Here is a 22,974-nt window from a genome sequence, read left to right as displayed (position 1 = left end):
GCCACCCCAGTCAGAATCAATCATCTTAAAAAGCAATAGGATTTTCTATCTGGATATGGCTTCCTGACCAGTGCAGCTTGTGTCCCGTCTTCCAGGAAGCCTCCTCGACTTACCTCTCCTTGCTCAGGCTGCTGTTTTCTCGTGAGCTCTCACTCTCTCACTATATTTCCTGCAGCCTCATTAGACCCTGAGCTATTGGCTTGCAGGTGACAGCATGGCTCATATTGGCAGTCTGGGGTCTACTACAGAGTAAGTGTTCAATAAACATTGGTTAAATTGACTTGAATCTTCGCCCAGCATGGGGTAACACATAGCTGGAGGCACAGAGCCAGGCCCCTTTGTTGCTATGTTCTCTTAACATAACTCTGTGAACACAGGTGCCACCCCAAGAAGACCAAACATTTTGTCTCTTCTTTTGTAGCTTCTGAGACTCCTCTGCTCTCAGGAACTGATGTTGACTCGCTCTCCTGTGACAGTACCAGTTCTGCCACCAGCCCTACTAGCATGCCCTGCCTGGTTGCTGGCCACCACATGTGGGCCAGCAAGAGTGGCCACCATATGCTGGGCCTGATTGAGGACTATGATGCCCTCTATAAGCAGATCAGCTGGGGCCAGACACTGCTTGCCAAGATGGATGTTCAAACCCAAGAGGCTCTGAGCCCCACAAGTCACAAGCTGGGACCAAAGGTAACCTGAGTGTCAGGCTCAGGGAGGGAGATGCTTGCTCCTGGCTCAGTAAGCAGAGGGGTTGGCCAAATTCTTTACCGTATGCAGTGCCCTGGACTTCAGTAAGGCCCTAAATGGGAGGAGTTGGGAAGTGTTGCATAGGAAAGCCTGAAGGTGCTGTGGCAGTTTGTTGCTGATTGATGGACAGCTTGGTGAGATTGTGCCTGGGTTACCATGCCTCAGTGGCATGCTGTACTGCTGTGTGACTTCTCATTTCTCTCCAGTCTCTCAGCTAGCACTCTTTGTTCCCCTGTCCTCTTGTGTTTGGTCATTCTACCCACCCACTTATACACTACCTGAGGCAGACCTGTCTGCTTGGCTCTGGGGTTGCTTGGGGAAGTTGGAAGTCCTGACCTTCATATACTGTACCGAACCCAACCAGGCTGTACAGTACCACATCTGACTGTGCCATACTGTAATTTTTACAGCCACTTTGTGATGAATGTGATATTGAGAGATGTTCTATATCCAACTCAAGGTCATCTTCCTCCAAAGGAGCTTTTGTATATATATGGCTTTTTTTTCCCCTCAGAACTTCCCTGAGATGGAAGTAATATCACTCCATTGTAGAGATGCTGAAAGCCGACTGTTCTCAGTCTTCAATATACTCTCTTATGATGGTGATGGCCACCTGACTTCACTTCTTTCTGGGCATCAAGTCTGGGGGCTTCTGTCTGCTGGGATCGCTTCAGTCAGTCTACCATCATCAGTTAGTTCCCTGACACACTCCACTCTGACTAGGCAGGGCCACAGGCTGTGGTTCCTCTTTCCATAATATCTGTCTTCAGCCTGGTTCTCTTGACTCCTCTGGCTTGGCATTCCCCATCCTCCTCTTCCCTTTTCTCTCTGCTTCATCTTCCTGGAATCCTCATCTCAAGTTGCTTTTTGTCACAGACTTATGTGCCTGACAGACACAACTCATCATGCCTGACAGATACCAGTCATGTAATATCTCCAAGGCGCTGGCTGATATCCACCAGTGCTAGATGGTACTAAACTTTTGAGCTCCTATTAATTATAGCTTCTGTAACCTACTTTTAGGTTTCCTTTACCTGTATATGTATGTATGGTGTTCATACATGTATGGTGTCACACACATGTGTGCAGGTACATATATGTGTGGCGGTCTGATGCTGACATCCAATCCTATTGCTCTCTGCATTATTTATTATTCAGTTTCTCAGTTGAACCGAGAGTTCACTGATCACTAGTGTAGCTAGCCAGTTTGGCTCAGGGATTCCTGATTCTCCCTCCTTAGTGCTGGGATTATAGATGGCCACCATACCTGCTCAGTTTTTACATGATTCTAGAGCCAACTCCTATCTACGTGCTCAGTCAGCACACAGTTTATGTGCTGAATCATGGTCCCAGTCACTCTTGGGGTTTCACTGAAGACAGTGGAATTTCTCGTGCTCTCTGCTTCGGCTTTGTGGGTGGCTTTGCTTGTTTTGTATCACTCTACTTAACAGTCAGACTTGCATTTGTCTTCTGTCAGATGATAAGCTTCATGCAAGAAGGGATAGTGCTTTTGTTGAACATTAAATAACCAATATTTAGTCCCCTAAGGCCTGTAAGTAATATTGAATAAATTAACATTTATAAGATTCCTGTTCTTTTCTGATTAAAATATTTGCTTTGAAAGCTAGAAATTGTAGAAAAGCATAAAAACAAAACATCTCTTCAAATACCACTAACAGGTCAGCACTTACAAGTGTTTATATTTACACACATACATATATATAATAAACACACAAATATAGATACCCACTTTTGGGGCATTCATAAAGTTTATCAAATAATCAGAAATATGAAGTTTATATATTTCAGCTACATGGTATTAATACTTTTCCTTTTGAGCACTTGTCTTTCAGTGGCTGTCAATGAGCTGCTTAGACATAGCATCGGCTATTCTCTCTTTCACTGTTTGTGCACATGTCAATTTCACGTGTCATCTTTACGTACGAATCTCTGACCATATTTTGATTATATGTGAAGTGGGTTTCCCAGTTTAAAGGCTGAGAACATTTTAGGACTCTTGATAACTGTTAGCCTGTTACATTATCCCTAGAGAGCCTGTGCCTGTGGTTTTAAGCTAGTGCTTGCCTCAAGACACCTTTGTCTTTTTTGAATAATATTCATACTTCTTGTCATTTTGTTATTTAAACAGGTTTCCATTCCACATTTGCAAAGAGAAATGCTTTTCATTTTCCTCTTCCTCCTCTTTTTGTGTCTTTCTTCCTCTGCACCACATTCTTTGTTTTCTCTTGCTTTTGACACCTCTCTCCATGTAACTATATCTCCAGCACAGAGCACACCTGATACCATCCATCCTCAGTAACCGGCCCTTGGCAGATGTGTCAAGAATTGTATCCAGGCTTCATTTGTATCATTTGCTCCATGGTGGAAGGGATAGTGCTACTATAGGGTCTCTTCTTAGTCTAGTAGCAAAAGTTAATAATTATGGTTGCTGATTGGGCTAACCTTGCCACCAAAATTCTTTTCTAATATAACTTGCCAGTGTCATGTAATCCCAGCTCCTGATCCTGAAACAGGAGCCCTAGTCTGAAGCCTTCTTCTGATTGTGAATTGGTGCTGGCTTGTGGGTGATTCCTGTCAAGGCAGCATATGATGGCCTTGTTATCCTTTGTAGGGTTCTTCATCCGTGCCTCTGAGCAAGTTTCTTTCCAGTATGAACACAGCCAAGCTGGTCCTGGAAAAAGCATCCAGGTTGCTGAAGCTCTTCTGGAGGGTCTCAGTCCCCACCAACGGCCAGTGTTCCCTTCACTGTGAGCAGGTAGGTGATAACACATCCACAGCGGCTCAAGTGCACCAGAGAGCCCTGCATCTCTGTTCATTCCCATGGGAAATGTGCCCCACCTTGGGGATGTGTCAGAGGGCATGACACCAGGGTGTTGGGGCCACACTAAGTTCTTACCTATCCCCGGGCGTGTGATTATTGAGTGCCATCCTGCCCTCATTTCATACATGGGGAACAGGGTTCAGGGCCTGGACTGAGGAGCTGGTTTCAAAGAATGTGTTTGGACTCTGGGTTTGTCCGTGGCTTTAAAGATTTCACGTCAGCTTGCCTTATGGACCACCTCACTTGTTTTTCTAACACTACCTTGCACTTTAGCTGCCTCTGTCTAGACCGTCTGATCTGTTGATGGCTTCCACTGGATTTTAGTGGGAAACTGTTTTAACTAATTGAGTGAAAGGTCAGGAGCCAAGCAGATGGAGCCTTGCCTTGCCTTGCCTTTTATCCGGTAGAGCTCATGTGTGTCCTGCCATAAGGGACAACATCCTGGCTAACCACAGGCCTCCCTGAGAGAGGAAGTTCCAGCCCTGCCTTGGGCTCTGAGGGATCGTTCCTACTTTCTATTACTGGATAGACAACTGTTTTCCAAAGGTGAGCAGGAAGGCAGGAAGGAAGTTTGCATTGCAGGTCACCACCATTAGTTTTGGCAGGTCTCAGAGCTTCAGAACCTGGCAGTGAGGGTTTTTTTATACTGAAAATTCTTATGACAAGAGTGTCCTGGACATGAATTTGGATACACTATGTTGAAGAATGGTGATAATCATTTGTGTGGCATGGGGTAGTCGTTCAGAGCCCACTTGTAGCTGGTGAGGCACTGGCTGGGAGATGAATGATAACAGCACTCCTTTGCCTTGCCTTGCTGGCTTTGCTCTCTCTTAACACACAGACTCTTTTCCATTGGAAGCTGACATGACACAGAATACCTGCTGTGTATGTCCTGCGCCTCCCTGCTGGCTCCCTCTCATACTCGAGTCTTACATGTTACATAAATAAAGGGGCTCCTGGGTCATGCAACCGTAGCAACATCTTCAATTTCATCAAAGCCATTATCACACATTGTAATTACATATTTGTTTGCTGAATGTCTGTCTCCCTCTGTTTTCCTTCAGGGGCTGTGTCTGGTTTTTTCATGTTTTTTAATGAATGAGTGACTAGATGAATGAATGAATAATCTCTTTCCACTCTCCAAAATCAGTGCCTGCTTTAAATTATTTTAAAGGTAGCATGTCTGTACTAAACCATTTATCCTCAGTGCAGTGTTTTGCCCTTAGCAGATAGAAGCAGCTGTCAATAGTAGACAGAACCAGCTTGTGTCTAATACATGTATGCACACATACACACATACAGGCACACAACATGTATATACACTAAGTTTGTAAGCTGTTGATCCTCCTCCACTTGCAGATCAGTCTAGGGACTGTCATTCTTTAGGACAATTCACCCTTCTTCCTGAAGGTGTCTCAGGTTAATTGACTATGTTCATGTCAGTGCCATAGAATTTCAAAGCAGAGTGTGGACCTCAGAAATGCACCAATGTGGTTGCTGGTGTAGTCGTAGGTCGTTGCTTCTGGGCACATTTCTTTCTCTGTCTGTTTTTTATGTGGCACCTTTTACTTGGTGTTTGTGAAGCAGACTTTCAGGTTTACAGCAGTTTATAGCCTCTCTCTTCTCTGTGTTCTTTATTTGCCATTTATATTTAATTCACCTCCCCTTTCCACTCCTAACACTGTTCTGGGGAAAGGGCATCGGTTTATATAAGAAATACATGTGAAGGGTTACCAATGTGTAGACAGATCCTGAAAGCAGGAGACTCATATAACTATGAGGGCGAGCTTGGAGGGTCAGGGGTAGAAGATAAGTTTTCTAATGAACCCTGTTGTATAGGTTTGACTTTTGGAGCCATATAAAACTTTCCATAATTGTGAATAGAATTCATCAAAATGGGAAGAGAAGAACACTGTCTAAAAGTTCTTAGCAATGAGAAATCAACCAACCATACTTTATATCGCTGGAGACATGGCCATGGAGACAGGCACATCAGTGATGCACTGTACTGGTTTGATCATATTCCCCAGAAGACACACAGAAAGGGCATAAAAGGCTTCCCAAAGCACAGAGCTCTCAGCTGTTTTCAGTGGCTATGTTCACAGACTGATGTTAAGAAGTTGGTACATTCATGGGATAAGGTAGCTTATAGATTCTTTTCTTTTGCATGTATTTCTTTTTTGTGTGGCGGTGTGTGCTTGTACACCAACTTGCATGGAGAAGTCCATTCACTCTTTCCACCACGTGGGGTCTGGGGCTCAACCTCAGATTAGCAGGTTTGGTAGCAGGTGTCTTTGCCTGCTGAGCCCCATGTTATAAAATGAAAAATGCATAATATCATTGGAAACTGAGAGTTTTACTGAAAGAAGAATAAATATGAAATCAGAAATGCAAACCACACCATCCAAATTTGAATTATAAACATGAAAATGAACTCATGATGAAATTTTCTGTTTTAAAAACTGACTGAATAACTCCACATAAAAGATTGTAAAAATAAGTAAAATCAGATTCAGAGCAGCAAACCCACTACATATCCCAGGGCTGATTCTGAGGGCCTCTTTGTCCCCAGAGGGGTCAGGGCTCCTATAGGAAATAGCTTGTTTCAGGTTCTAAGATGAGTTTAGAACCTATAACATCCTAGTGAGGAAGAAGGAGGTAGATCCAGGCCCCACACGACAGCGTCCCCTGGAAGACTGAAAAGTGCAGCTGCCAGTGCCTCACTTCTGTCAGCCTGGATCGCCCAGGCAGCAGCTGTTTGTCAACACTCCAGGGAATTTTGAGAACCATAGATTAAAAAATAGTAGCTGTTACAATGTATCCAGTTCTTGTTTGGATGCTGAGTCAAATGAATTAAGGAATAAGAAAATAGGGAAGTGAAGAAGAAAAGAAGAAATGTCTGACTTGGGTTTTTCTTCAGGGTTTGATAGATTGCGTATCCCTGTTACTACTGCTTTAAAAGTCTGGGATTTGGAATTTTGTCTCTTCAGTGGGACTAAGGAGTTATTTTTACTTTATGCTAATGCTATCCCAGGTTCAAAAATCTTTTTTAACAGATATATATGAAAATATTTTATAAACAAAATGACATGGTCAGTTTCAAAATAATCTTGGAGGGAGGCTAAGCCAGTATGGCCTTGAATTGATCATTGCTGGTTCTGGGTGGACTCCTTTATGTTCCTATCCAATTCTGTTGATTTTTTTAGCTATTTGAGGTGTTCATCATAAGAAGGAAGAGAATAGCCAGGAATAACCAAGAAAACCCAGAAAGCAAGCCGAGCACTGGTGTGTAGCCTCTGTGAGGCGCGTCTTCCAGTTGTTTCTTGATTCTAAGTCCCTACTTGGTACCACGCACTGTGCTTCCCCTTACCGTGGCCTCGGTGAGTTAGGGAGTTTGCCTTTTCTTTTTTAATTCACAAATGGAATGCATTCAACTATTAGGTCAAGTTGTCATTTCACATTTTAAAACATGTAGTATTTTATATTGGTACAGTTATAATTTCTTATGGGACATACTGTAAGCTTCCAAAACATATGTACCATGTATAATGGTAAGACCAGGGTGATTACCATACCCACTGGGGTTGGCATCATTCAGAATCCTCCTAGCTAGCTGGGGTTGCACTTTCAAACCTCCACTTTCCAGAAGTAGGAGCCAACACTTCAGGAAGTTATATGACTTGCCTCAGAATTGTGCAGCCGTAAAGTAGCAGAGCTAGGCTCTGGAACCTTGCTGTCTTAGTATACTTTCTCTGTGAGATAAACAGGAAGATGTAGATCCAGTGAAATGGTAGGCATAAATATTTAAAATTCCTTGTTTCAAGTGCTAGCTTGAAGTTGTACAGTGTTAGGATAGTGGTAGTGAGAAAGGACCTGCGATCTCACGACCGACACCTGCTCTTGGACAGCACTGACGCTCAGAGAGAAGAAAGGAGTTCTTTGCTGCTTGGGGTCATTGCTGCTGCCCATCATGACAGGGCTTCCTAAGCTCCCAGTAGGGAAAGAGTGTTAGTTGAAGCATGAAATCAGTATTTTAGCTTTAAAGAATAGACAAACAAGGAGATGGCTCAGATGGAAGAGTACTGCAGAAGCATGAGGCCCTGAGTACCCATGTCACTGTGGGCTTAGCACTTCATCTCTATGACTACAGCACTCAGGGAAGGGGTAGTGGCAGAATGGGCCAGTTAGTCATCTGAGTCAGTGAACTTCAGGTTCAAGGAGGTGGGCTGCCTCAAAATAAAAAGATGGAGAACAAAGAAGGGGAACACCCATTGTAGTTCTCTGGTTTATATGTGTTCACACAGGTAACAAGCAAATGTGCACCTACATATATGAATATGTATAGCACACACCTCTTTTCAAATAGCTTGAAGTCATATCCCTTGGAAATACCAACATTAATGCTTTATGCCATGTCAGTATATACATTTATGTCCATATGTGTATTCAGTTTTATAAAGAGTTACTGTTCTGGGTTCTTTTACCACTAATTATTATAATCATATATCACTAAATCTCCAAAGCATCATTTTGGCTGCAAAAGTATTCCTTCTACTGTCAACCATATGCTGTTGTCTGTAGAGAGAACAGTGGAGTGAACCAGGCAAGCTAGGAACGGACCATCCTCCCCCAAGACCACCCGCTTGGCTTCACTGTATCCTTTGAATCTCAGTTCTCTCTCTATAGTGCTAAAGGTGAGCCACGGATTGCTATTTTAGCGTCACAGATGTGGAACTGTAGGGTGACATTGTCCTAGGATGTGTGGCCTGTGAAATCCTGACTAGAAGACAAGTGTTCCTGGGCTCTTGGCCTGTACTAGAAAATCAAAGCAAACCTAATGATGAAATTAGCATCCCTTTTAGAGAAGCACTGAAGTCTTTGTACCTGACATGATTGGTTAATCTTCAAAGGAGGTTAAGGCAGGGAATCAAAAAACGATACATACCTTAAACATTTTAGTTTAGCTTAAACCAGACAAATGAACGTTCATTTGCCATTCTTTTGATGTAGGGCCAGGCCTTTTCTCTGAATATGGATCTGCTGATTGGAGTTTCCCATCTTCTTTCTTTCACAAACCACATCCATAATGTATTTCTGTCACTAACAATTTCTGGGTTTTTTTAAGATGAAGAGGAAACTTAAGGCACTTGCAGAGCAATCTGAATATAGAATTCTTATAGACTATTCCTCCTACGTCTTTTTACAGTTGTCTCGCCCACACCTAATTTGCCAGCAAAGTGTTTTGCAGTGGCTTGCCTTTATCTGGTCTCCTGTGAAGCATATGGTAGTTTCCAGACAGCCAGCTTTCTGTCCATACATGTGGCTCACGGGTCGACTTAATGTGTAATTAGATTCTGTTATTTTCTTGAAAGCACAGATACCATAAACAAGTTTGGAAACAAACTGAAAAAGGCATTACATGAACTGCCAACTTACCCTATTCCTTCTTGGTAGCAGATGTGGTTCAGTGTAGCTAAGAGAAAAGGGGTCCCCATAGCCTTGGAGCCAGCTAAGGGAGTCTGCAGAGCCATTTCACGGGATAGTGGGCTTGGCATCCACACTCAACTCTGACAAAAATCAAAATTGGTCCTTCTAGTGTTCTATGCTTGCTGAGTATTGTCATATTAAGATTCAAATGTTAAAACCATTTAAATTGGCATTATGACTTCTGTTAACAAAAAAGAAACTACAGTGATCTGGGGAGATCGCTCAGCAGTTAAGAGCACTGGCTGCACTTCCAGAAGTCCTGAGTTCAATTCCCAACACCCCACATGGTGTTTCATGACCATCCATAAAGAGATCTGATGTCCTCTTCTGGCACTCAAAGAACTCATACATAAAATAAATAGTAAATAAAATAAACAAAAATAGATTTTAAAACAAAAGAAACTACAAAAATGTTAAACTCACTCTTGATGTTTGGTTACCACATCAATATATGTTTATAGATGCGGAGATCTGTGCTGCCTTTTATGAAAGACAAGCGCCTCCGATGCAGCATTCAGTCTGTTGATTTGAGCTCTTTCTCTCGCTAAGTGTAATCATCTTTTGAAATCAATAAATAGAGCTCCACAGCATCCTTTTTAGTAGCTGCACAATCCTTCCTTTCAATGTAAGTACCACAGCTTATTTATTCAGATTCATGGGGAACAAATCAGTTTGTTTATTGTTCTTCCCACTGGCAGTACCAAGGTGAGTGCCTGTGGAGAGAGGCATCTCCTTGTGCTGATGTGTTTACCCCAAGGGGTAGATGTGGTGCAGGATTGCCAGGTCAGAGGACTACATGCATTCACAGTTCAGGAGATCGTTCATCCTCACCACACTGCAACTATCCTAAGCCCTACCATGGTCCTGACAGTTTTCCTCCACCCTGGATTCAGTCCAGTTTTGCTAATGTAATGTGTGAAAGGGGCGTCTAACTTATTCAGATTTTTTTTTTTTTTTTTTTGCTAGTGAGGTTGAGTTGAACATCTTTTGATATTACTTTTAGTCTTCTTGTGTAATCTGGTATTTTGTGTTATTATATTTTTCTAATTCTTTTTTTTTTTTTCTTTAGATTGGAGAAATGAAGGCAGAGAACACGAAACTACACAAAAAATTGTTTGAACAAGAAAAGAAGCTGCAGAACACAGCAAAACTATTGCAGCAGAGCAAGCACCAGGAGAAAGTCATCTTTGATCAGTGTAAGTGAGAGGCGGGGGTGGGGTGGGGGTTGGGTTGCTGCCACAGCTGGCTACTGTCTGCCTCTGTGGGCTGACAGTACAGCCCTGCCTTATGTTCCTTGGAGCCCAGGCTTTTAAGATCATGCCTCCTATTTGAGGGTGTTTTCTTGTTGTTGTTATTGTTGTTGTTTTTGTTGTTGGTGGTGGTTTTCTCTTGCTCTGTCCTTTTCAACACACAGTCAATTCTGGCAGGACTGTCCTCTCATGGAGTGACAAATTGTGCATTATAGTAACATGGTGGTTAGGAGTATGCTAGGAATATGTCTGTCCTTAGAGATGAGTGTCCTGGAGGAAGGGCACTCTGAGCTGATTCTGGAGGGAGCAGAGTAAACATTGTCACCTGGAACATGAAATGGCCACCCAGGACACGAGCCGCACAGGCAGGGGCGAGGCGTAGGCTTTCTGTGTGAGTGTGTGAGAACTCAGAATAGTCTTGGTGAAGAATAACAGCTGACTGGTAGGCTGAGGCAGGAAGGGGACCAGAGACCAGGGCCTGTGGGGAAAGACCTACAGTGAAGATCAAGGTGGCTCCTTTCTGCTGCAGAGGATCAGCCTGCCATGCTTCATGTGAAAGCTCTGTATGGTGTTCCTACAACGAGCTTCACTGGAGAAGGAAGAAAGGCTAAGGTCAGTCAGTGCTGGCTCTAACCCAGCTGCAGCAGAGACTATCAGCAGCTGTGTGCCTGTGTTCAACCCGGCAACACTCACCAGTGTGTGGAGCCAAGCAGCTTCCACCAGGGTCTCCAGCAGCTCAGCTCTGGTCTTGCCCATGCAGTCAGCCAGTCAGATTGCCTATCTTGGTAGGGTCACCAATTGTACCTTCTTCTCTCCACTACCACAGCCCAGGGATACTCTCTCAGCAGCATTTCCTAGAGGCACCGAACATAAAGATTATTGCTAAGTAGGCAGTCTCTTAAATTGCCCCACTGGGAACCTTCTGCAAAGACGATGAGATTAGTACAGTTTGAACTGCAAATGAGTGAAATTCAGTTACAGCCAGGCCGTGGACTCCTGTCCAGTGTCCCATTCCCAGGCTCTGAGGAAAGAGGAACACTAGTTTCTATCATCAAGGAGCTGGACTTACTAAAGGATGGGGAGGCATGTAGCTTCTGCTTTACAAACTGAGGGCCTACTTATGACCGCCTGGAAGGTGCTGAGGCTTTGAGTCAAGATTAAAGCTGATTGGCCCTGAGGGATGTCAGTCAGACAGCAGATAAGCAGGAACCCGAGATTCTTCAGAAGCAAGAGAGCAGTGAGTGCTCCGGGCATGCCAAAGCTTTCTCTTGAGCAACAGTGCACTGGCTAGATGTCCTGCCATGTGGTATAAACCTCCATGGTAGCAAGTTAAGAAGTTTGGTTTGCCTTGCAGTTTAGGGTATGAAACTAACCGTGGTGGGGCATGGTGGTGGGACCAGTTCCTGTACATGGGAATAGTAGCATGAGGTTGCTAGTTGAAGTACTCATTCCAGCAAGGCCTCACTTTTGTGACCTCTCCAAATAGTACCAACAACTGGGAACTGAGTGTTCAAACACAGGCGTTCATAGAGAACGTTTCATGTCCAAGCCATAAGAGAGGGAAAGTGGGACAAAGAACCTATGGGCTGGGATCAAAGAGTTGCAGCAGGGTTTGGCCTGGTCCATGTGTGTATCAGAATATCAACTAGCAGAGCATGGAGAGATGACGGAGCTTAGGAGATCTTCCATAGCCTTCCAGCAGGCAGGGCTGCTGCGGAAGGATGACTCTGACAGACAGGTCGTTGCTCGAGAGACCGGATATTGTGGGGCTGGCTGAGGTACTTACCTTACCTATGGAGAAGAGGATTCCTCAGAACTGTGGGTGACGGTGGCAGTTGTAGGCATGCTCAGGTGCTGTGGAACATTTGGGCCAGACTCCTGGGAATGCCAGAGTAAGAGGCGGTACTTCCTCCAGCCTGAGTCCAGGGAGTAGAGCTCGAGCACAGGAATCCCCCCGATCCTGCTGCTGATGCTGGTTTTGGATGAGGAATTTCAGAGGAATTCAGTTCAGATGGTGGCCCAGACCCCTGCCCTGCCACGTGCTGGGTCAGTATGTGAGGACTGGGAATGTACCCTTGTCTCAGCTTTGCCCTCCTTTGTGACATGCATTAAGTGACTCTGACTCTGAGGAGTAGGCTCCTCCTCTATAAACAGGGACACATTTAAATTTTAAACACAGTTGGCCACAAAGCTCTTGGTACTAGTTAAAATCACATGTGCAGAATTGGGAGAGTGATGCCACCAATGTCGGGGAGAGAACAGGTGCCCCACACAGGCTGCTTCCCCCTTTCAGTCATTTGGACCTAGTGCTGCTTACACAAATGGTTCAGCATCACTATCGGTGTCTCCTAGGCCAGGTCTGTGGCTGACCTGACCAGGGCAGGGTGAGGATCTTGCCTAGGGTTGGCAGGCATGGGTCTTCCCTGGAACCCCTCAGTACTAGGTTCCACCTCTTGTCTCAAAGAGCTAAGTCCCGTAATACGCCTAAGCTCTTCAATCAACCACGTCTGTTCTTGATTTTGAAGTGACAGAGTGACATTGACATGGTGTCCCCTACCCTGACTCCTCCACATGGGGACAGGGATGAGAAAAATCAGAGCTGGGAAAGGGCGAGACATAGGAACCTGGGAGCCTACCACTCTTGAGGCACATGGCCTGGCACTGTCCTCTTCACTTCCGTGCCTCGGATCCTGCTTTGCCAAATAAGGGTAGTGATCCTCTCACAGTATTAGGGCCTTCAGCGAGTCAGTACCTATTGTGGGGAGCAGTGGGTCCTCCAGTGGACATTTTCCTTGCCAGTCTCTTCTGGCCCAGGTGTGTGCTTGTCTCTCCACAGAGGGCCATCTGATTCGAGGTGCATTCTTTCCCTCTCTGAACCTCGTCTTCTCATCACAGCAGGGATTCCTGAGTGTGGGAATGTGGGTGTTGTACCTGTTTAGATATAAGAGAGACTTCAAAACTCGAGCTAACTGGTGCCACTTTAGTGCTTATGCTGAGCATGGCTCACTGGGTACATCCAGTGGCCTTTCAAGATTATTTTTAACCTCCATGCCATGACAACCTTTTCTGGGTCACAGACCCCTTGATGAATCTTGAGAAAGTGATGGTCTCTGCCCATAAAACTTCAAAACTTTCTATCCACACTAGAGCTGTATGCTCTGAACCTCAGATAAATTGGGCTTCCAAGGGCACATCGTGAACCCTGCAGCCAGGGGTAAGATGGAGATATAGAGAGGCAGGGAACACCTGAAAAATTCTCTTTATGCAGATAAAACGTGAAGCATGTTGACTTGTTCAGTTGGAAATTTTGTGAAGAAAAAAAATTTCCTCCAGACAACCTTAGAACAGTTATTTCGAGTAAGCGGGCAGTGGGGCTATGTGCTGGGTTGAGTCACATGTAGCCTCAGCAAGCACGAACCAAGGACCTGGGATTCTAAGGAGCAGGTACTTCTTGGCCCTCACCATGTCCTACCTAGAATGGATTTTTTTTTGTTTTTTTCCCCTCTTTGAGCCCAACATGGCCTCAAACTAATGCCTCTGTGCCTCTGAAGTTCTGCCTTTAGATTCCCAATTAGGCTCAGCGACTTGGCATCCTTCTCAGTCTTAGGCTGTGCTGGACAAGAAGGGACTATGGAAGGAAGCTCTTTGTGCATGCTTGCTCTTGAGTGGTGACTGACACAGGTCAAGTGTAAGTGAGCAGGAGCCTCTGAACTTCCCGATTAGCTACTCCTGTTTAGACAGAACAAGCTTGCCCTGGGGAACCATGCTGCTGGTGTACCAGCTGACAAGCAGGAGGAGACAAATGCCCTGAGTTCATTCTCCCAGGATAGCAAGAGCATGCTTGAAGAATGGCCAAGTAAACCTCTGCTTTCACAGGACTTCCCTGGCACTTGGCATGGGCCTTCAAGTGTGGGCTTGTTTCCCACACTGCTTCTCAGAGGGCACAAGACACCAGAGGAGGCTGGCCACTGTAAGATCCTCCCCTCTACACTGCCCAGCACTGTGGTTCTTCCCCAGCGACAGAAGAAGAGCCAGGTGGCCATGGAGCCTGGCATTGCCTCTAAGAAATAGAATGCATACTCTTCTCTTTGGGTCCCTATGAGGACTTGAAGTGCTATCTGTGGCCCAGGCTTCCTGATGGGTAATTGGGCCCTGGGGGTTGAGAAAGAACATGTGAGAGCTTCATACTTCTCTGGTCTTGATGCCTTGGGACTTTTTTGTTAGTTACTCATTGCTGTGACTAAACAAAACCTCTGAGAGAAGCTACTTAGAGGAAGAGGGATCTCTCTTGGATCAGGGTTTGGGGGGGAGGGGTACTGTCCATGTTGGGAAGGCATCCAGGAGCAGCACAGTCTGAGGTGTTGGGGGCTCTTTCAGGGCTTGGCTCCAGCAGCCAACTTTTGCTCTCTAGATCTCAGTCCCAAGGTTCATGAGGATTATCACTAACTGTGAATGTGAAACAACCTAAATTCACCTGGGAAGAGAGTCTCAATAAGTGAGAGTCTACATTGGGTTGGCCCGTGGGCAAGTTTCTAGGGAGTGGTCTTACTAATTAATTGATGTAACAAGACTCAGTCATTCCCTCAGCAGGGGAATTTTGAGCTGGAAAGAGTAGAGAAACTGACTGTTCTTGACTGTGGCTGTGGTTTGACTACCTGACTCAGGCTCCTGTTGCCTTGATGTCTACAGTGATGGACTGTAACGGAGAATTGTGAGCTAAAATAAATGCTTCCTATGTTGCTTTTTGCCCGAATATTTTAACACAGCAATGACACTTGGACACTTTCCGAACCAGCGCCACCAGTGGTGGAGGGTCATTTGTTCAAGCAGCAGCCTGTTGAGGATGCTTCAGAAGTTGTCCAGTTTTTTTAGGTCCAGGCTTCCTGCTCAATGGTTGTTTTCATTCTACTCTGTCTGTTTCATGCTGTCTATGGCTCTAACTGTTGTGTTTTGTGCTTTCTCCTCAGTGGTCATCACCCACCAAGTCCTTCGGAAGGCCAGGGGAAACCTGGAGGTAACAGCCCTTGAGTTGTCTACACTCAGCGCTTTTGGGTACTAGGAGTTGGGGAAGTCTTCTGCCTCCACAAACAGCTGCAATTTTCTGCCCAAAGAGTGTGACAAGTTCTGGTGTCTCACAGCTGTCCTCAGTGGAAGCTCTGATACCTCTTTCAGTGATGTTTCACCAGTGAGAAATACAGCAGACAAAGCCTACACAGAGGCATATGTGCAGCCCTTTGGGATGAATGAATGAAGAGTGAATGTGTGAATGCAGTGTGTGTCCATGGTCACTTTGTTGTGATGTTTACTGATCAAACTGTCTTTGAAAGAAGTTTTAAAATAGCAGCATGTTTTTAACGCTGTCAGGGATCTTACTTTGAAATCCTATGTCCTAATATTCTCGCTCTTTTTTTCCCTCTTCCTTTTCCTAGCTCAGGCCTGGGGCCACCCGTCCAGGAGCATCCAGTCCCAGCAGACCGGGCTCATGAGGAGACCTTTCAGCTAATAAAGCTTGTGGCCCTGAGATCAGCTGCCTCTGTCCTCACTGTGGCTCCTGGTGGTGAGGGAAGCAAAGGCTGCTGGCCAGAGGAAGTGCGCGGTGATTTTTGTCTGAAAATGGGCTTGAGGCTATTGTCTCAAAGGATCCATTGCTCTGCAGTCAGGCACCAGAAAGACCTTGGCGCTGGATTGTGATTAACCTGGAGCACCTTGCACACTGGTGGGCTTCACATTCACCCTCAGGTCTGAGAGCTCAGGTTTTAGCCAGCACTGCAGTTAGAAGTACTTAAGTGAGTCATTCCATTTCAAATGTGTGATTCACATATTCTGGGTGGACCTCAAAGCCCAGGTCCCTTGCAAGACACAGGACTGTCTGGGGACCCACATGGACCTCAGATCTCACATACCTCTAAGCCCACTCCAGGATCCAGGGAGAAATGAGTCCATGTGGGATTGCGTTGGCACTGTGCCTCCCCAGGCAGGCACTCAGCTCCTGACATCCTGTCCTAGAACCATCTTCTACAGGGAAGTGGTTTCAGATACAACAAACAGCCCAGAGCTGGTTCTCGGCTTTTGCCTGTCTCCTGTCTGCTCAACTGTGTTGGTGCCTGGTGCATTGGCTTGCTGCAACCCTGCCACTGACTTCGTATTTAACTGTTCTTAGCCTTGTCCTGCATGCATGGGTTTCTGAGCACTAAACAAAGCTGGCCTGGCCCTGGTTATAGCTCTTTTCTTTCCTGCTGGAGTCCATCACGCTGACATGTTGTTTCTTATCATCTGTCCTTCCATTTTGCCTGCTACTTCATCTCTTCTCAGAGCCCTTTTTCTGCTCTGGTCCATCGGCCTTTCCCCTTCTCTAGGCTCCTTTCGAGTCTTTGGTTCTTTTCCTCGAGTCTTCTCCCTCCTTCCCCTAAAGCAGCCAAGGTGCAGAGGCCAGTCATGCATGTGATCAGGCCTGCCCATGTTAGCAGCTTCCTGCTGTTCTCTGGTTCCAGGCAGGGCCCCTGGCAGGGATCACACAGCTGCTACCACTCTTCCCTCTTCTCTTGCCTCCTTGTTTCCAGCTGACTGTGTCAGCCTAAGATGCCCCTTCTGTTCTTAGCCTTTTTCTGCCTTTCCTTTCCTAGCCAGCACTGAGTGGTCCTTAGGAAATCTCTTCCCATGCTGAAGTCCTCAGAGTCCTGATGCTGGACACTGACTTTCTCTGTGCCCACCTCCCAGCCCCCGATCAGACACTTCCTGTTTGCTAATCCTCGGTGAGCTATTAGAGAGCAACTGTGTCCATACTGAATGGACACACACACACACAGAATTGCTGGCTGTGCTGGCAATTAAAATTACCCATTTCTATAACCAGACTGGCTTCTTCCATACTCTGGGCTGGCTTTCCTTGCTGCCCCATGGCTACCCAACAAGGCAGCTGTCAGGGCCCTCAGCTGCTTGGCCAGAGAGCTGAAGCCCAGGTGCCTGCTCTCTGCCTCTGTCTGCTCAGTCAGGGCAGCCTCTTCCTTAGTGGGCTGCTGTCATCTGTACTCTTTCTGTACAGTTGCATCATTTTCTGATGTGTCAATGTGTGCAAAGCAGGTTTAGGTACTGCTTCGAGTGAGGTTCTTTTCTCCACAAGTTCCTTTCCCTGAGAAGCTTGTCTGCTGAGGAGGGCAGCAGATCTGTCTTCTAGTCTCTAGCCACATGCTTCTGTCCTCAGTTTGCATAACCTGTTCAGTGGGAGTTATCTTTCCCCCTAACCCTGATGTCTTAAGCTGTAAAAATTGAAGTTAGCTGAACTGTAAGGCTCTTGTCCTAAATCAACATCTTTTCTTCAGTATCTCTCGGTGGCTATTCTTGCCAGTTTTAGAAGTGCCCTCTGGAGTGCCTGCTATCAGATGTTCACAAGTGTGTGGGGGGGGGGGGTGAGGGCGGGGGATTTTGTGTGTGTGTGTGTGTGTGTGTGTGTGTGTGTGTGTGTGTGTGTGTACGCGCACACAGTACTTTGTACAGGATCAGGAGGAGTACCCAGACCTGGCTGGAAGATAAACCTGGATTCAGGTGTACCTGTGGTATACAGTGTTACCTTACCTGGCACATGCGTAGTACATTGCTCATTGGCATGGGTGGGAGGGGTTTTGGAACCTCTGGTCACTAAACCTGGGGAGCCTGGGAGTAGGCCCTGCAGGGCTGAACCTCTGGGAGTTCAGGTTACCTCACTTCAGGTCTCCTACAAGCTTTCAGCAACACAGTCATCCAAAGCAACTGTGATGTTATTCTCTACCCTAAAATACTCCCAGACTTGGGCTAGGGGAGGCCCTCCCTCGTCTGGGAGGTGTGGGAGCATTCTGGTTTGTTTTGACTGGATGCAGGCCAAGAACAAACTGCAAATAAGGACAGTTTGGACCTTGGAAAATGCTCCATTGTCCCTGGTGAGTTAATTTTACCAGCAGCTGAATTCAGGAGGCTCTGAAGCAGTAATCAGGGGGAAAAAAAGCATCAATTTCCCGTTGGTGAAATTTAATCGCCACGTGTTCCTGAGCAGCTGCACCTGAGAGACCCAGCTGCAAGGCTACATATAGAGAGACCGGAGGGATGGGCTGTGTCTCCTTCCCTGTCTGCCTTGGGAGTGGCCTTCAGTGTTTATCCCACTAGGAAGTCCAATGTACAGTAGCTCTCTGCAGAACTTCCTTTATTTGAACCCCTGCACATTTCACCACAGAGGAAACTGAATCTTCAGAGCCTGCTAGATCGTTCTCCCAAGAATGTTGTCTGTTAAATACATAGATAGATGGATGGATGGATAGATAGATAGATAGATAGATGTAGCCATTCCTCTGTATTATGATCCTTTCTTCCTAACAGTTTCTGGCACAATGTCCTGGATAGCCAAGGCAGGGGCTCAGAGACCCACAATTGAATTCCTTGACACAGCAGCCCCAAGAACTGCTTGTAAATGACCCATGAAAGGAGAAAGAGTGATCTTGTTAATAAGGTCTCAGTATTGTGGAGGCCAAGAAGCCCGCCTTCGGGAACCTGGCCCTGCCAGATTGCCTCTTCAATCTTGGCTGTATTTTAAGTCGAAGTAAAAAATTCAATTATCACAGTGACTCATCCTGTCTCTTGAGAAACCCAGGCTCAGCCTCAGCAGCAGCAAGGCAGCTCCCCTCTCACCACAAACAGGTCGTCCACTCTACCTGTGCTGTCAGGTGCCAGGTAGGTGACTGTGGACAAACCTTGGGACCCAGGATCTTGCTGAGACCTCAGGGCTCTTGGTTGGAGCAAGCCTGTTTTCTCATCAGCAGATGTAATGGGCACTATGCAGCCAGACTGGCCAGACCCTGGGGTATCTCTTCAACCACAGTCCCTTCTTCAACAGAGTAGCATAAGCTAGTGACCCTGATACCTCTGGACTTAACAGAGGACCAAGGAGATGAAATGTGGCTGGAACTCCAAACATGAGCCTGGATATGAACAGCTTTGAGATCTGTGTATTATTGGGGAAATCACTTGTGATATGTTTGTAGGATGAAGGGGATAGTCTAGGGAGAAGATGGCTTTTAGAAGCTAGGCATGTGGCTTGTACCTCTAATTACAATATCACTAGAGAGACAAAGGAAGGTTCCTGGGGCCTGTTTAACTTAAAGACCTCAAACCTATGAGAGACCCTTTCAACAAACAAGGTGGTTGGTAAGTAAGAAATGATACCCAAGATTGTCTATGACCTCCCTGTATGTACATCCATCCAAACATTCACATAAACCTGGAGATGAGTCCTATCAGCGGGCAGGTGACAGCCCTGGAACATCCGCAAGAGGCCAGCTCTATACCCAGGAGGACCCGACCTTTCTGATCCTGGTAGCTGCAAGGCAGATGCTAGCAGGATGAGAGAGAGCCTATGAAGCAGGGGGTTTCGACCTGAAGGTGATTTCCAAGGCTTGCCTGGCACCTTCTGTAAATGCCACCTCTGGGCTGTGGCCTAGGGGAGCCAAGAAGCTGTTTGGGAAGGGCTGTTTTTGCTCTCCGAATCTGAATTGCCCTCAGGTAATGATCCAAATACCCCTGTCTCTCTTCAGCCTTCCTTGCCCAGGTTTCTTTTTGTGGTGGGTGTTTCCTGGCTTTTTCTCCTCTCACCAGCCTTGGATCTGCTTTCACCCTTGACCTCTTTCTATGCTTCACTCTCTTTCTCCTCTCCATTCCTGCCCATCCTTACAGCAGACCATTACAGCATGCAGCTGGTTGTAGAAGAAAGTAACAGTCTTCCTCTGGGCAGCGTATCTCCAGCTTATACCTGGTTTCTGCAGAGTCAGGGTGAGCTCCACTACTCACCAGTGAGGCTTCCAATCCAGGCATCATTCTCTCGATACTTAGCCCTCCAGGGTGACAACTTCATCTCCCATCCATGTGGTACCAGTCTTACCATTCTCTTCATAAGCTCTGGATTCACCTGCAACTCACAGCTGTGTATATGTCACTCCTAGTTTAAAATGGTCATCCCCCAGGTGTCCAGCCCATCTACCACAGACAACAAAAGGCTCCCCCAAGCATCACCTCTAGGCATCTGTTTCAATCACAGTTTTCCCCTAGAAAATGCATCAGAATTAAGTTACAACTATAGGCAGCTAAGTTAATTGAGACCCAAGAATGGATCTAAATAGGTAACGGGCAAAGTGGGTTATATATCAGTTTACTGCATTTACATGCATACTTCTCATCCATTGAACATCTGGGCCAGAAACTACATCTTATGTTATCATAATTAATGTGATTGAGCACAAGTATGAACTTTAATTTTTATGTGTAAGAGTGTTTTGCCTGCATGGCATAACATATGCATCATATGTATGCAGTTCCTGTAGAGACCAGAAGATGGTATCGGAACCCGTAGGACTAGTTACAAATGGTTGTGGTCCTCTGTGTGGGTGCTCTTAACCCCTGGGCCATCTCTTCAGCCCTGATATTATGACCTTTTAATAGAGGAAGAGGAAGTCACAGCCTCTTCGGTATTATAAACTGGTGCTTGTGGCAGGCAGAACACTGGCCCCTTAAGATGCCCATACCTGCCACCTTCCATTTCTCTGGAATTGGAAATGTGCTTCTTTATTTGCAAACAGACATGCACAGAGGTTCTCCACATTTCAGACCTTGTCTTGGAGAGGTTTCTTTTTACCCAGGTGGGCCCAGTCTAACCAGAGTCCTTAGAAGAACCGATTTTCCTTGATCAAAGAGAGCAGTGACATTTTCAGGATGAGGGGCAGGGTCGTGGTGGAGGGCAGGGCCAGGAGCCCAGGAATGCAGGTTACCTTGAGAAACTGGGAAGAGCTGCAAGCCAATCCTCCCCTGTAGTCAATGCTTTTTTGTCCGTGTTACAAAGTAAGAGGGAAATTTAAGGAAAAGCTGCATAGTTCATCAGGAGAAGAAGGCATGGTAGGTGGAAAAGCGGTCTGTAATGGCAGGAGCTTGTGTTATCAACTTGTTTACATGGCACAGACTGGAAGCAGAAGCCTGTAGAACCTTCAAGGCCAGCCTCTAATGATCAGTCTGCCAGCTACACCCATGTGCACAAAAGACTCTTGAAATATCTGCAACAGCTGGAGACCAAGCATTCAAACACTTGAGCCTGTGGGGCACACTGTACATTAAAACCATGGCATCACTGCACTCCAGGAGGGGAGAAAAAAACCCACCTTTGTACTCAGTGAAACCCCTTCCAGTCTTCTGCCTGAAGATCTGTTAGGACAATGAGGTCAGGTATTCAACGAATCTGTTTGTGATAATCTCTGATGACAGCAATGGAAAACTAACATGCCTTAGTGAACATGAATGTGACTCCACAGGCCGCGTGTCATTTTCTTGTAGCAGTGACAGGGCATATTGAATACCTGGCCTGGGAAGTCACGAGCTGCTGTCACTGAGAGGGAGCTACAGAGACTGGATAGAAGAGAATATAATAGAATACTGCCTGGGTGGGCAGATGCTGCCACAGGGCTTTTTGTGAAGAGCCTCCAGAGATGAGAGCCAGAAGCCATGTGCCCAGGGCTGAGAGACTGATTCTCCCACTCCAGCCTCTTCCACCACCTTCAGCATCCTCCCCTCAGGCAGGTTGTTATGTATGGTTATGGGACTCCATTACTTCAGAATGTGTCTATGTAATTTGTTGAAGGAATTATTGAAATGTATAATTAAAGTGTGCATTGCAATATAAAACAAGTCTATTATATTCATTTCATGGAACCATGTGCCATAATGTCTATTCGAATATAAGTGATCCTGCCATTAGAGTGTTATATTGTATGTGATAGTAATTGTTTCTCCACAGGAGGGTAGCCTCCTTACCCAGTTGATTTTCATACTTCTTCAGGACATTTCTGCTGCCACAAGACAGGGATATCAGGGATTCCCAGGTATGTAGGTATTTGGGGAAGCACTTTATCTAGTCCCCCATTAGACAGCAGGGTAAGTGAAACCCAGAGGGGTAGTAAGACTGTCTGGCCAAGACCTAGAGCTGGTGAGGCTTCTATCTCCTGGTTCTTAGTCAGTGTTCAGTTCAGTGTTTTCTAGGTGCCTCTGGGAACAGGAACCCTATGTTTAAAAGAGTGTAAAGGCAGGGTGGCATCCAGCGTCCTGGGATCCTGATGAGTCGAGAGTCCATTAGGCCTCCTTTCCTGCTCTGAGACCCCTTGAGAACACTAGAGCTCCAAGGAACATGCTTTGAAACTAGTGACCCATGCAAGCCCCCTTTTCCAGGTGAGAAGCTGAATCTTTTGAATGGAATGAGAACTTCTCATGTGTCCCAGTTTTCTTCTTTTCTGTGACAAAATACCCTGACATAAAACAACTTAGGGGAAAAAGGGTTTATTCTATCTCAGAATTCCAGAATACAGTCCGTTATTATTAAGAAGTCAGAGCAAAAACTTGAAGCAGCCAGTCACGCTTGTAGTCAAGAACAGAGAGACACAAATCCGTGCGTGCGTGCTTTTACTCAGTTTTCTTCCATCTCAGAGTCCAGCACCTTAGACCAGAGAGCAGTGAGCTGACTTTCAAACTAGGTCTTCTCACATCAGTGAACTCAATAAAGCACTCTTCTCCAGATGTGCCCACAGGCCAACCTCATCTGAACAATGCCTCCTGGAGACTTCCCAGATCATTCTAGATTGTGTCAATTCTCAC

The 22,974-nt window shown here is 45.9% G+C and overlaps 1 protein-coding gene across 2 annotated transcripts in view; it reads left to right on the top strand.

Annotated features, from left to right (window-relative positions):
- Cdk5rap2 (CDK5 regulatory subunit associated protein 2) overlaps positions 1–22,012 on the top strand; it is a 193,581-nt gene extending 171,569 nt beyond the window's left edge. For both annotated transcript variants that reach the window (NM_001313762.1, NM_145990.4), the window contains 5 exons: positions 422–687; positions 3,377–3,520; positions 10,143–10,269; positions 15,291–15,337; positions 15,753–22,012. In NM_001313762.1, the coding sequence (NP_001300691.1) occupies positions 422–687; positions 3,377–3,520; positions 10,143–10,269; positions 15,291–15,337; positions 15,753–15,809 (641 nt within the window). In that variant the 3' untranslated portion in view covers positions 15,810–22,012. The remainder of the gene's footprint in view (positions 1–421; positions 688–3,376; positions 3,521–10,142; positions 10,270–15,290; positions 15,338–15,752) is intronic.
- The last annotated feature ends 962 nt before the right edge of the window (positions 22,013–22,974 follow it).

This window comes from Mus musculus, chromosome 4 (assembly GCF_000001635.26).
Source record: "Mus musculus strain C57BL/6J chromosome 4, GRCm38.p6 C57BL/6J".
In the NCBI taxonomy this organism is placed as follows: Eukaryota; Metazoa; Chordata; class Mammalia; order Rodentia; family Muridae; genus Mus; species Mus musculus.
The sequence above is the reverse complement of the archived record's forward strand: the minus strand, read 5'-3'. Positions and strand labels throughout refer to the sequence as shown.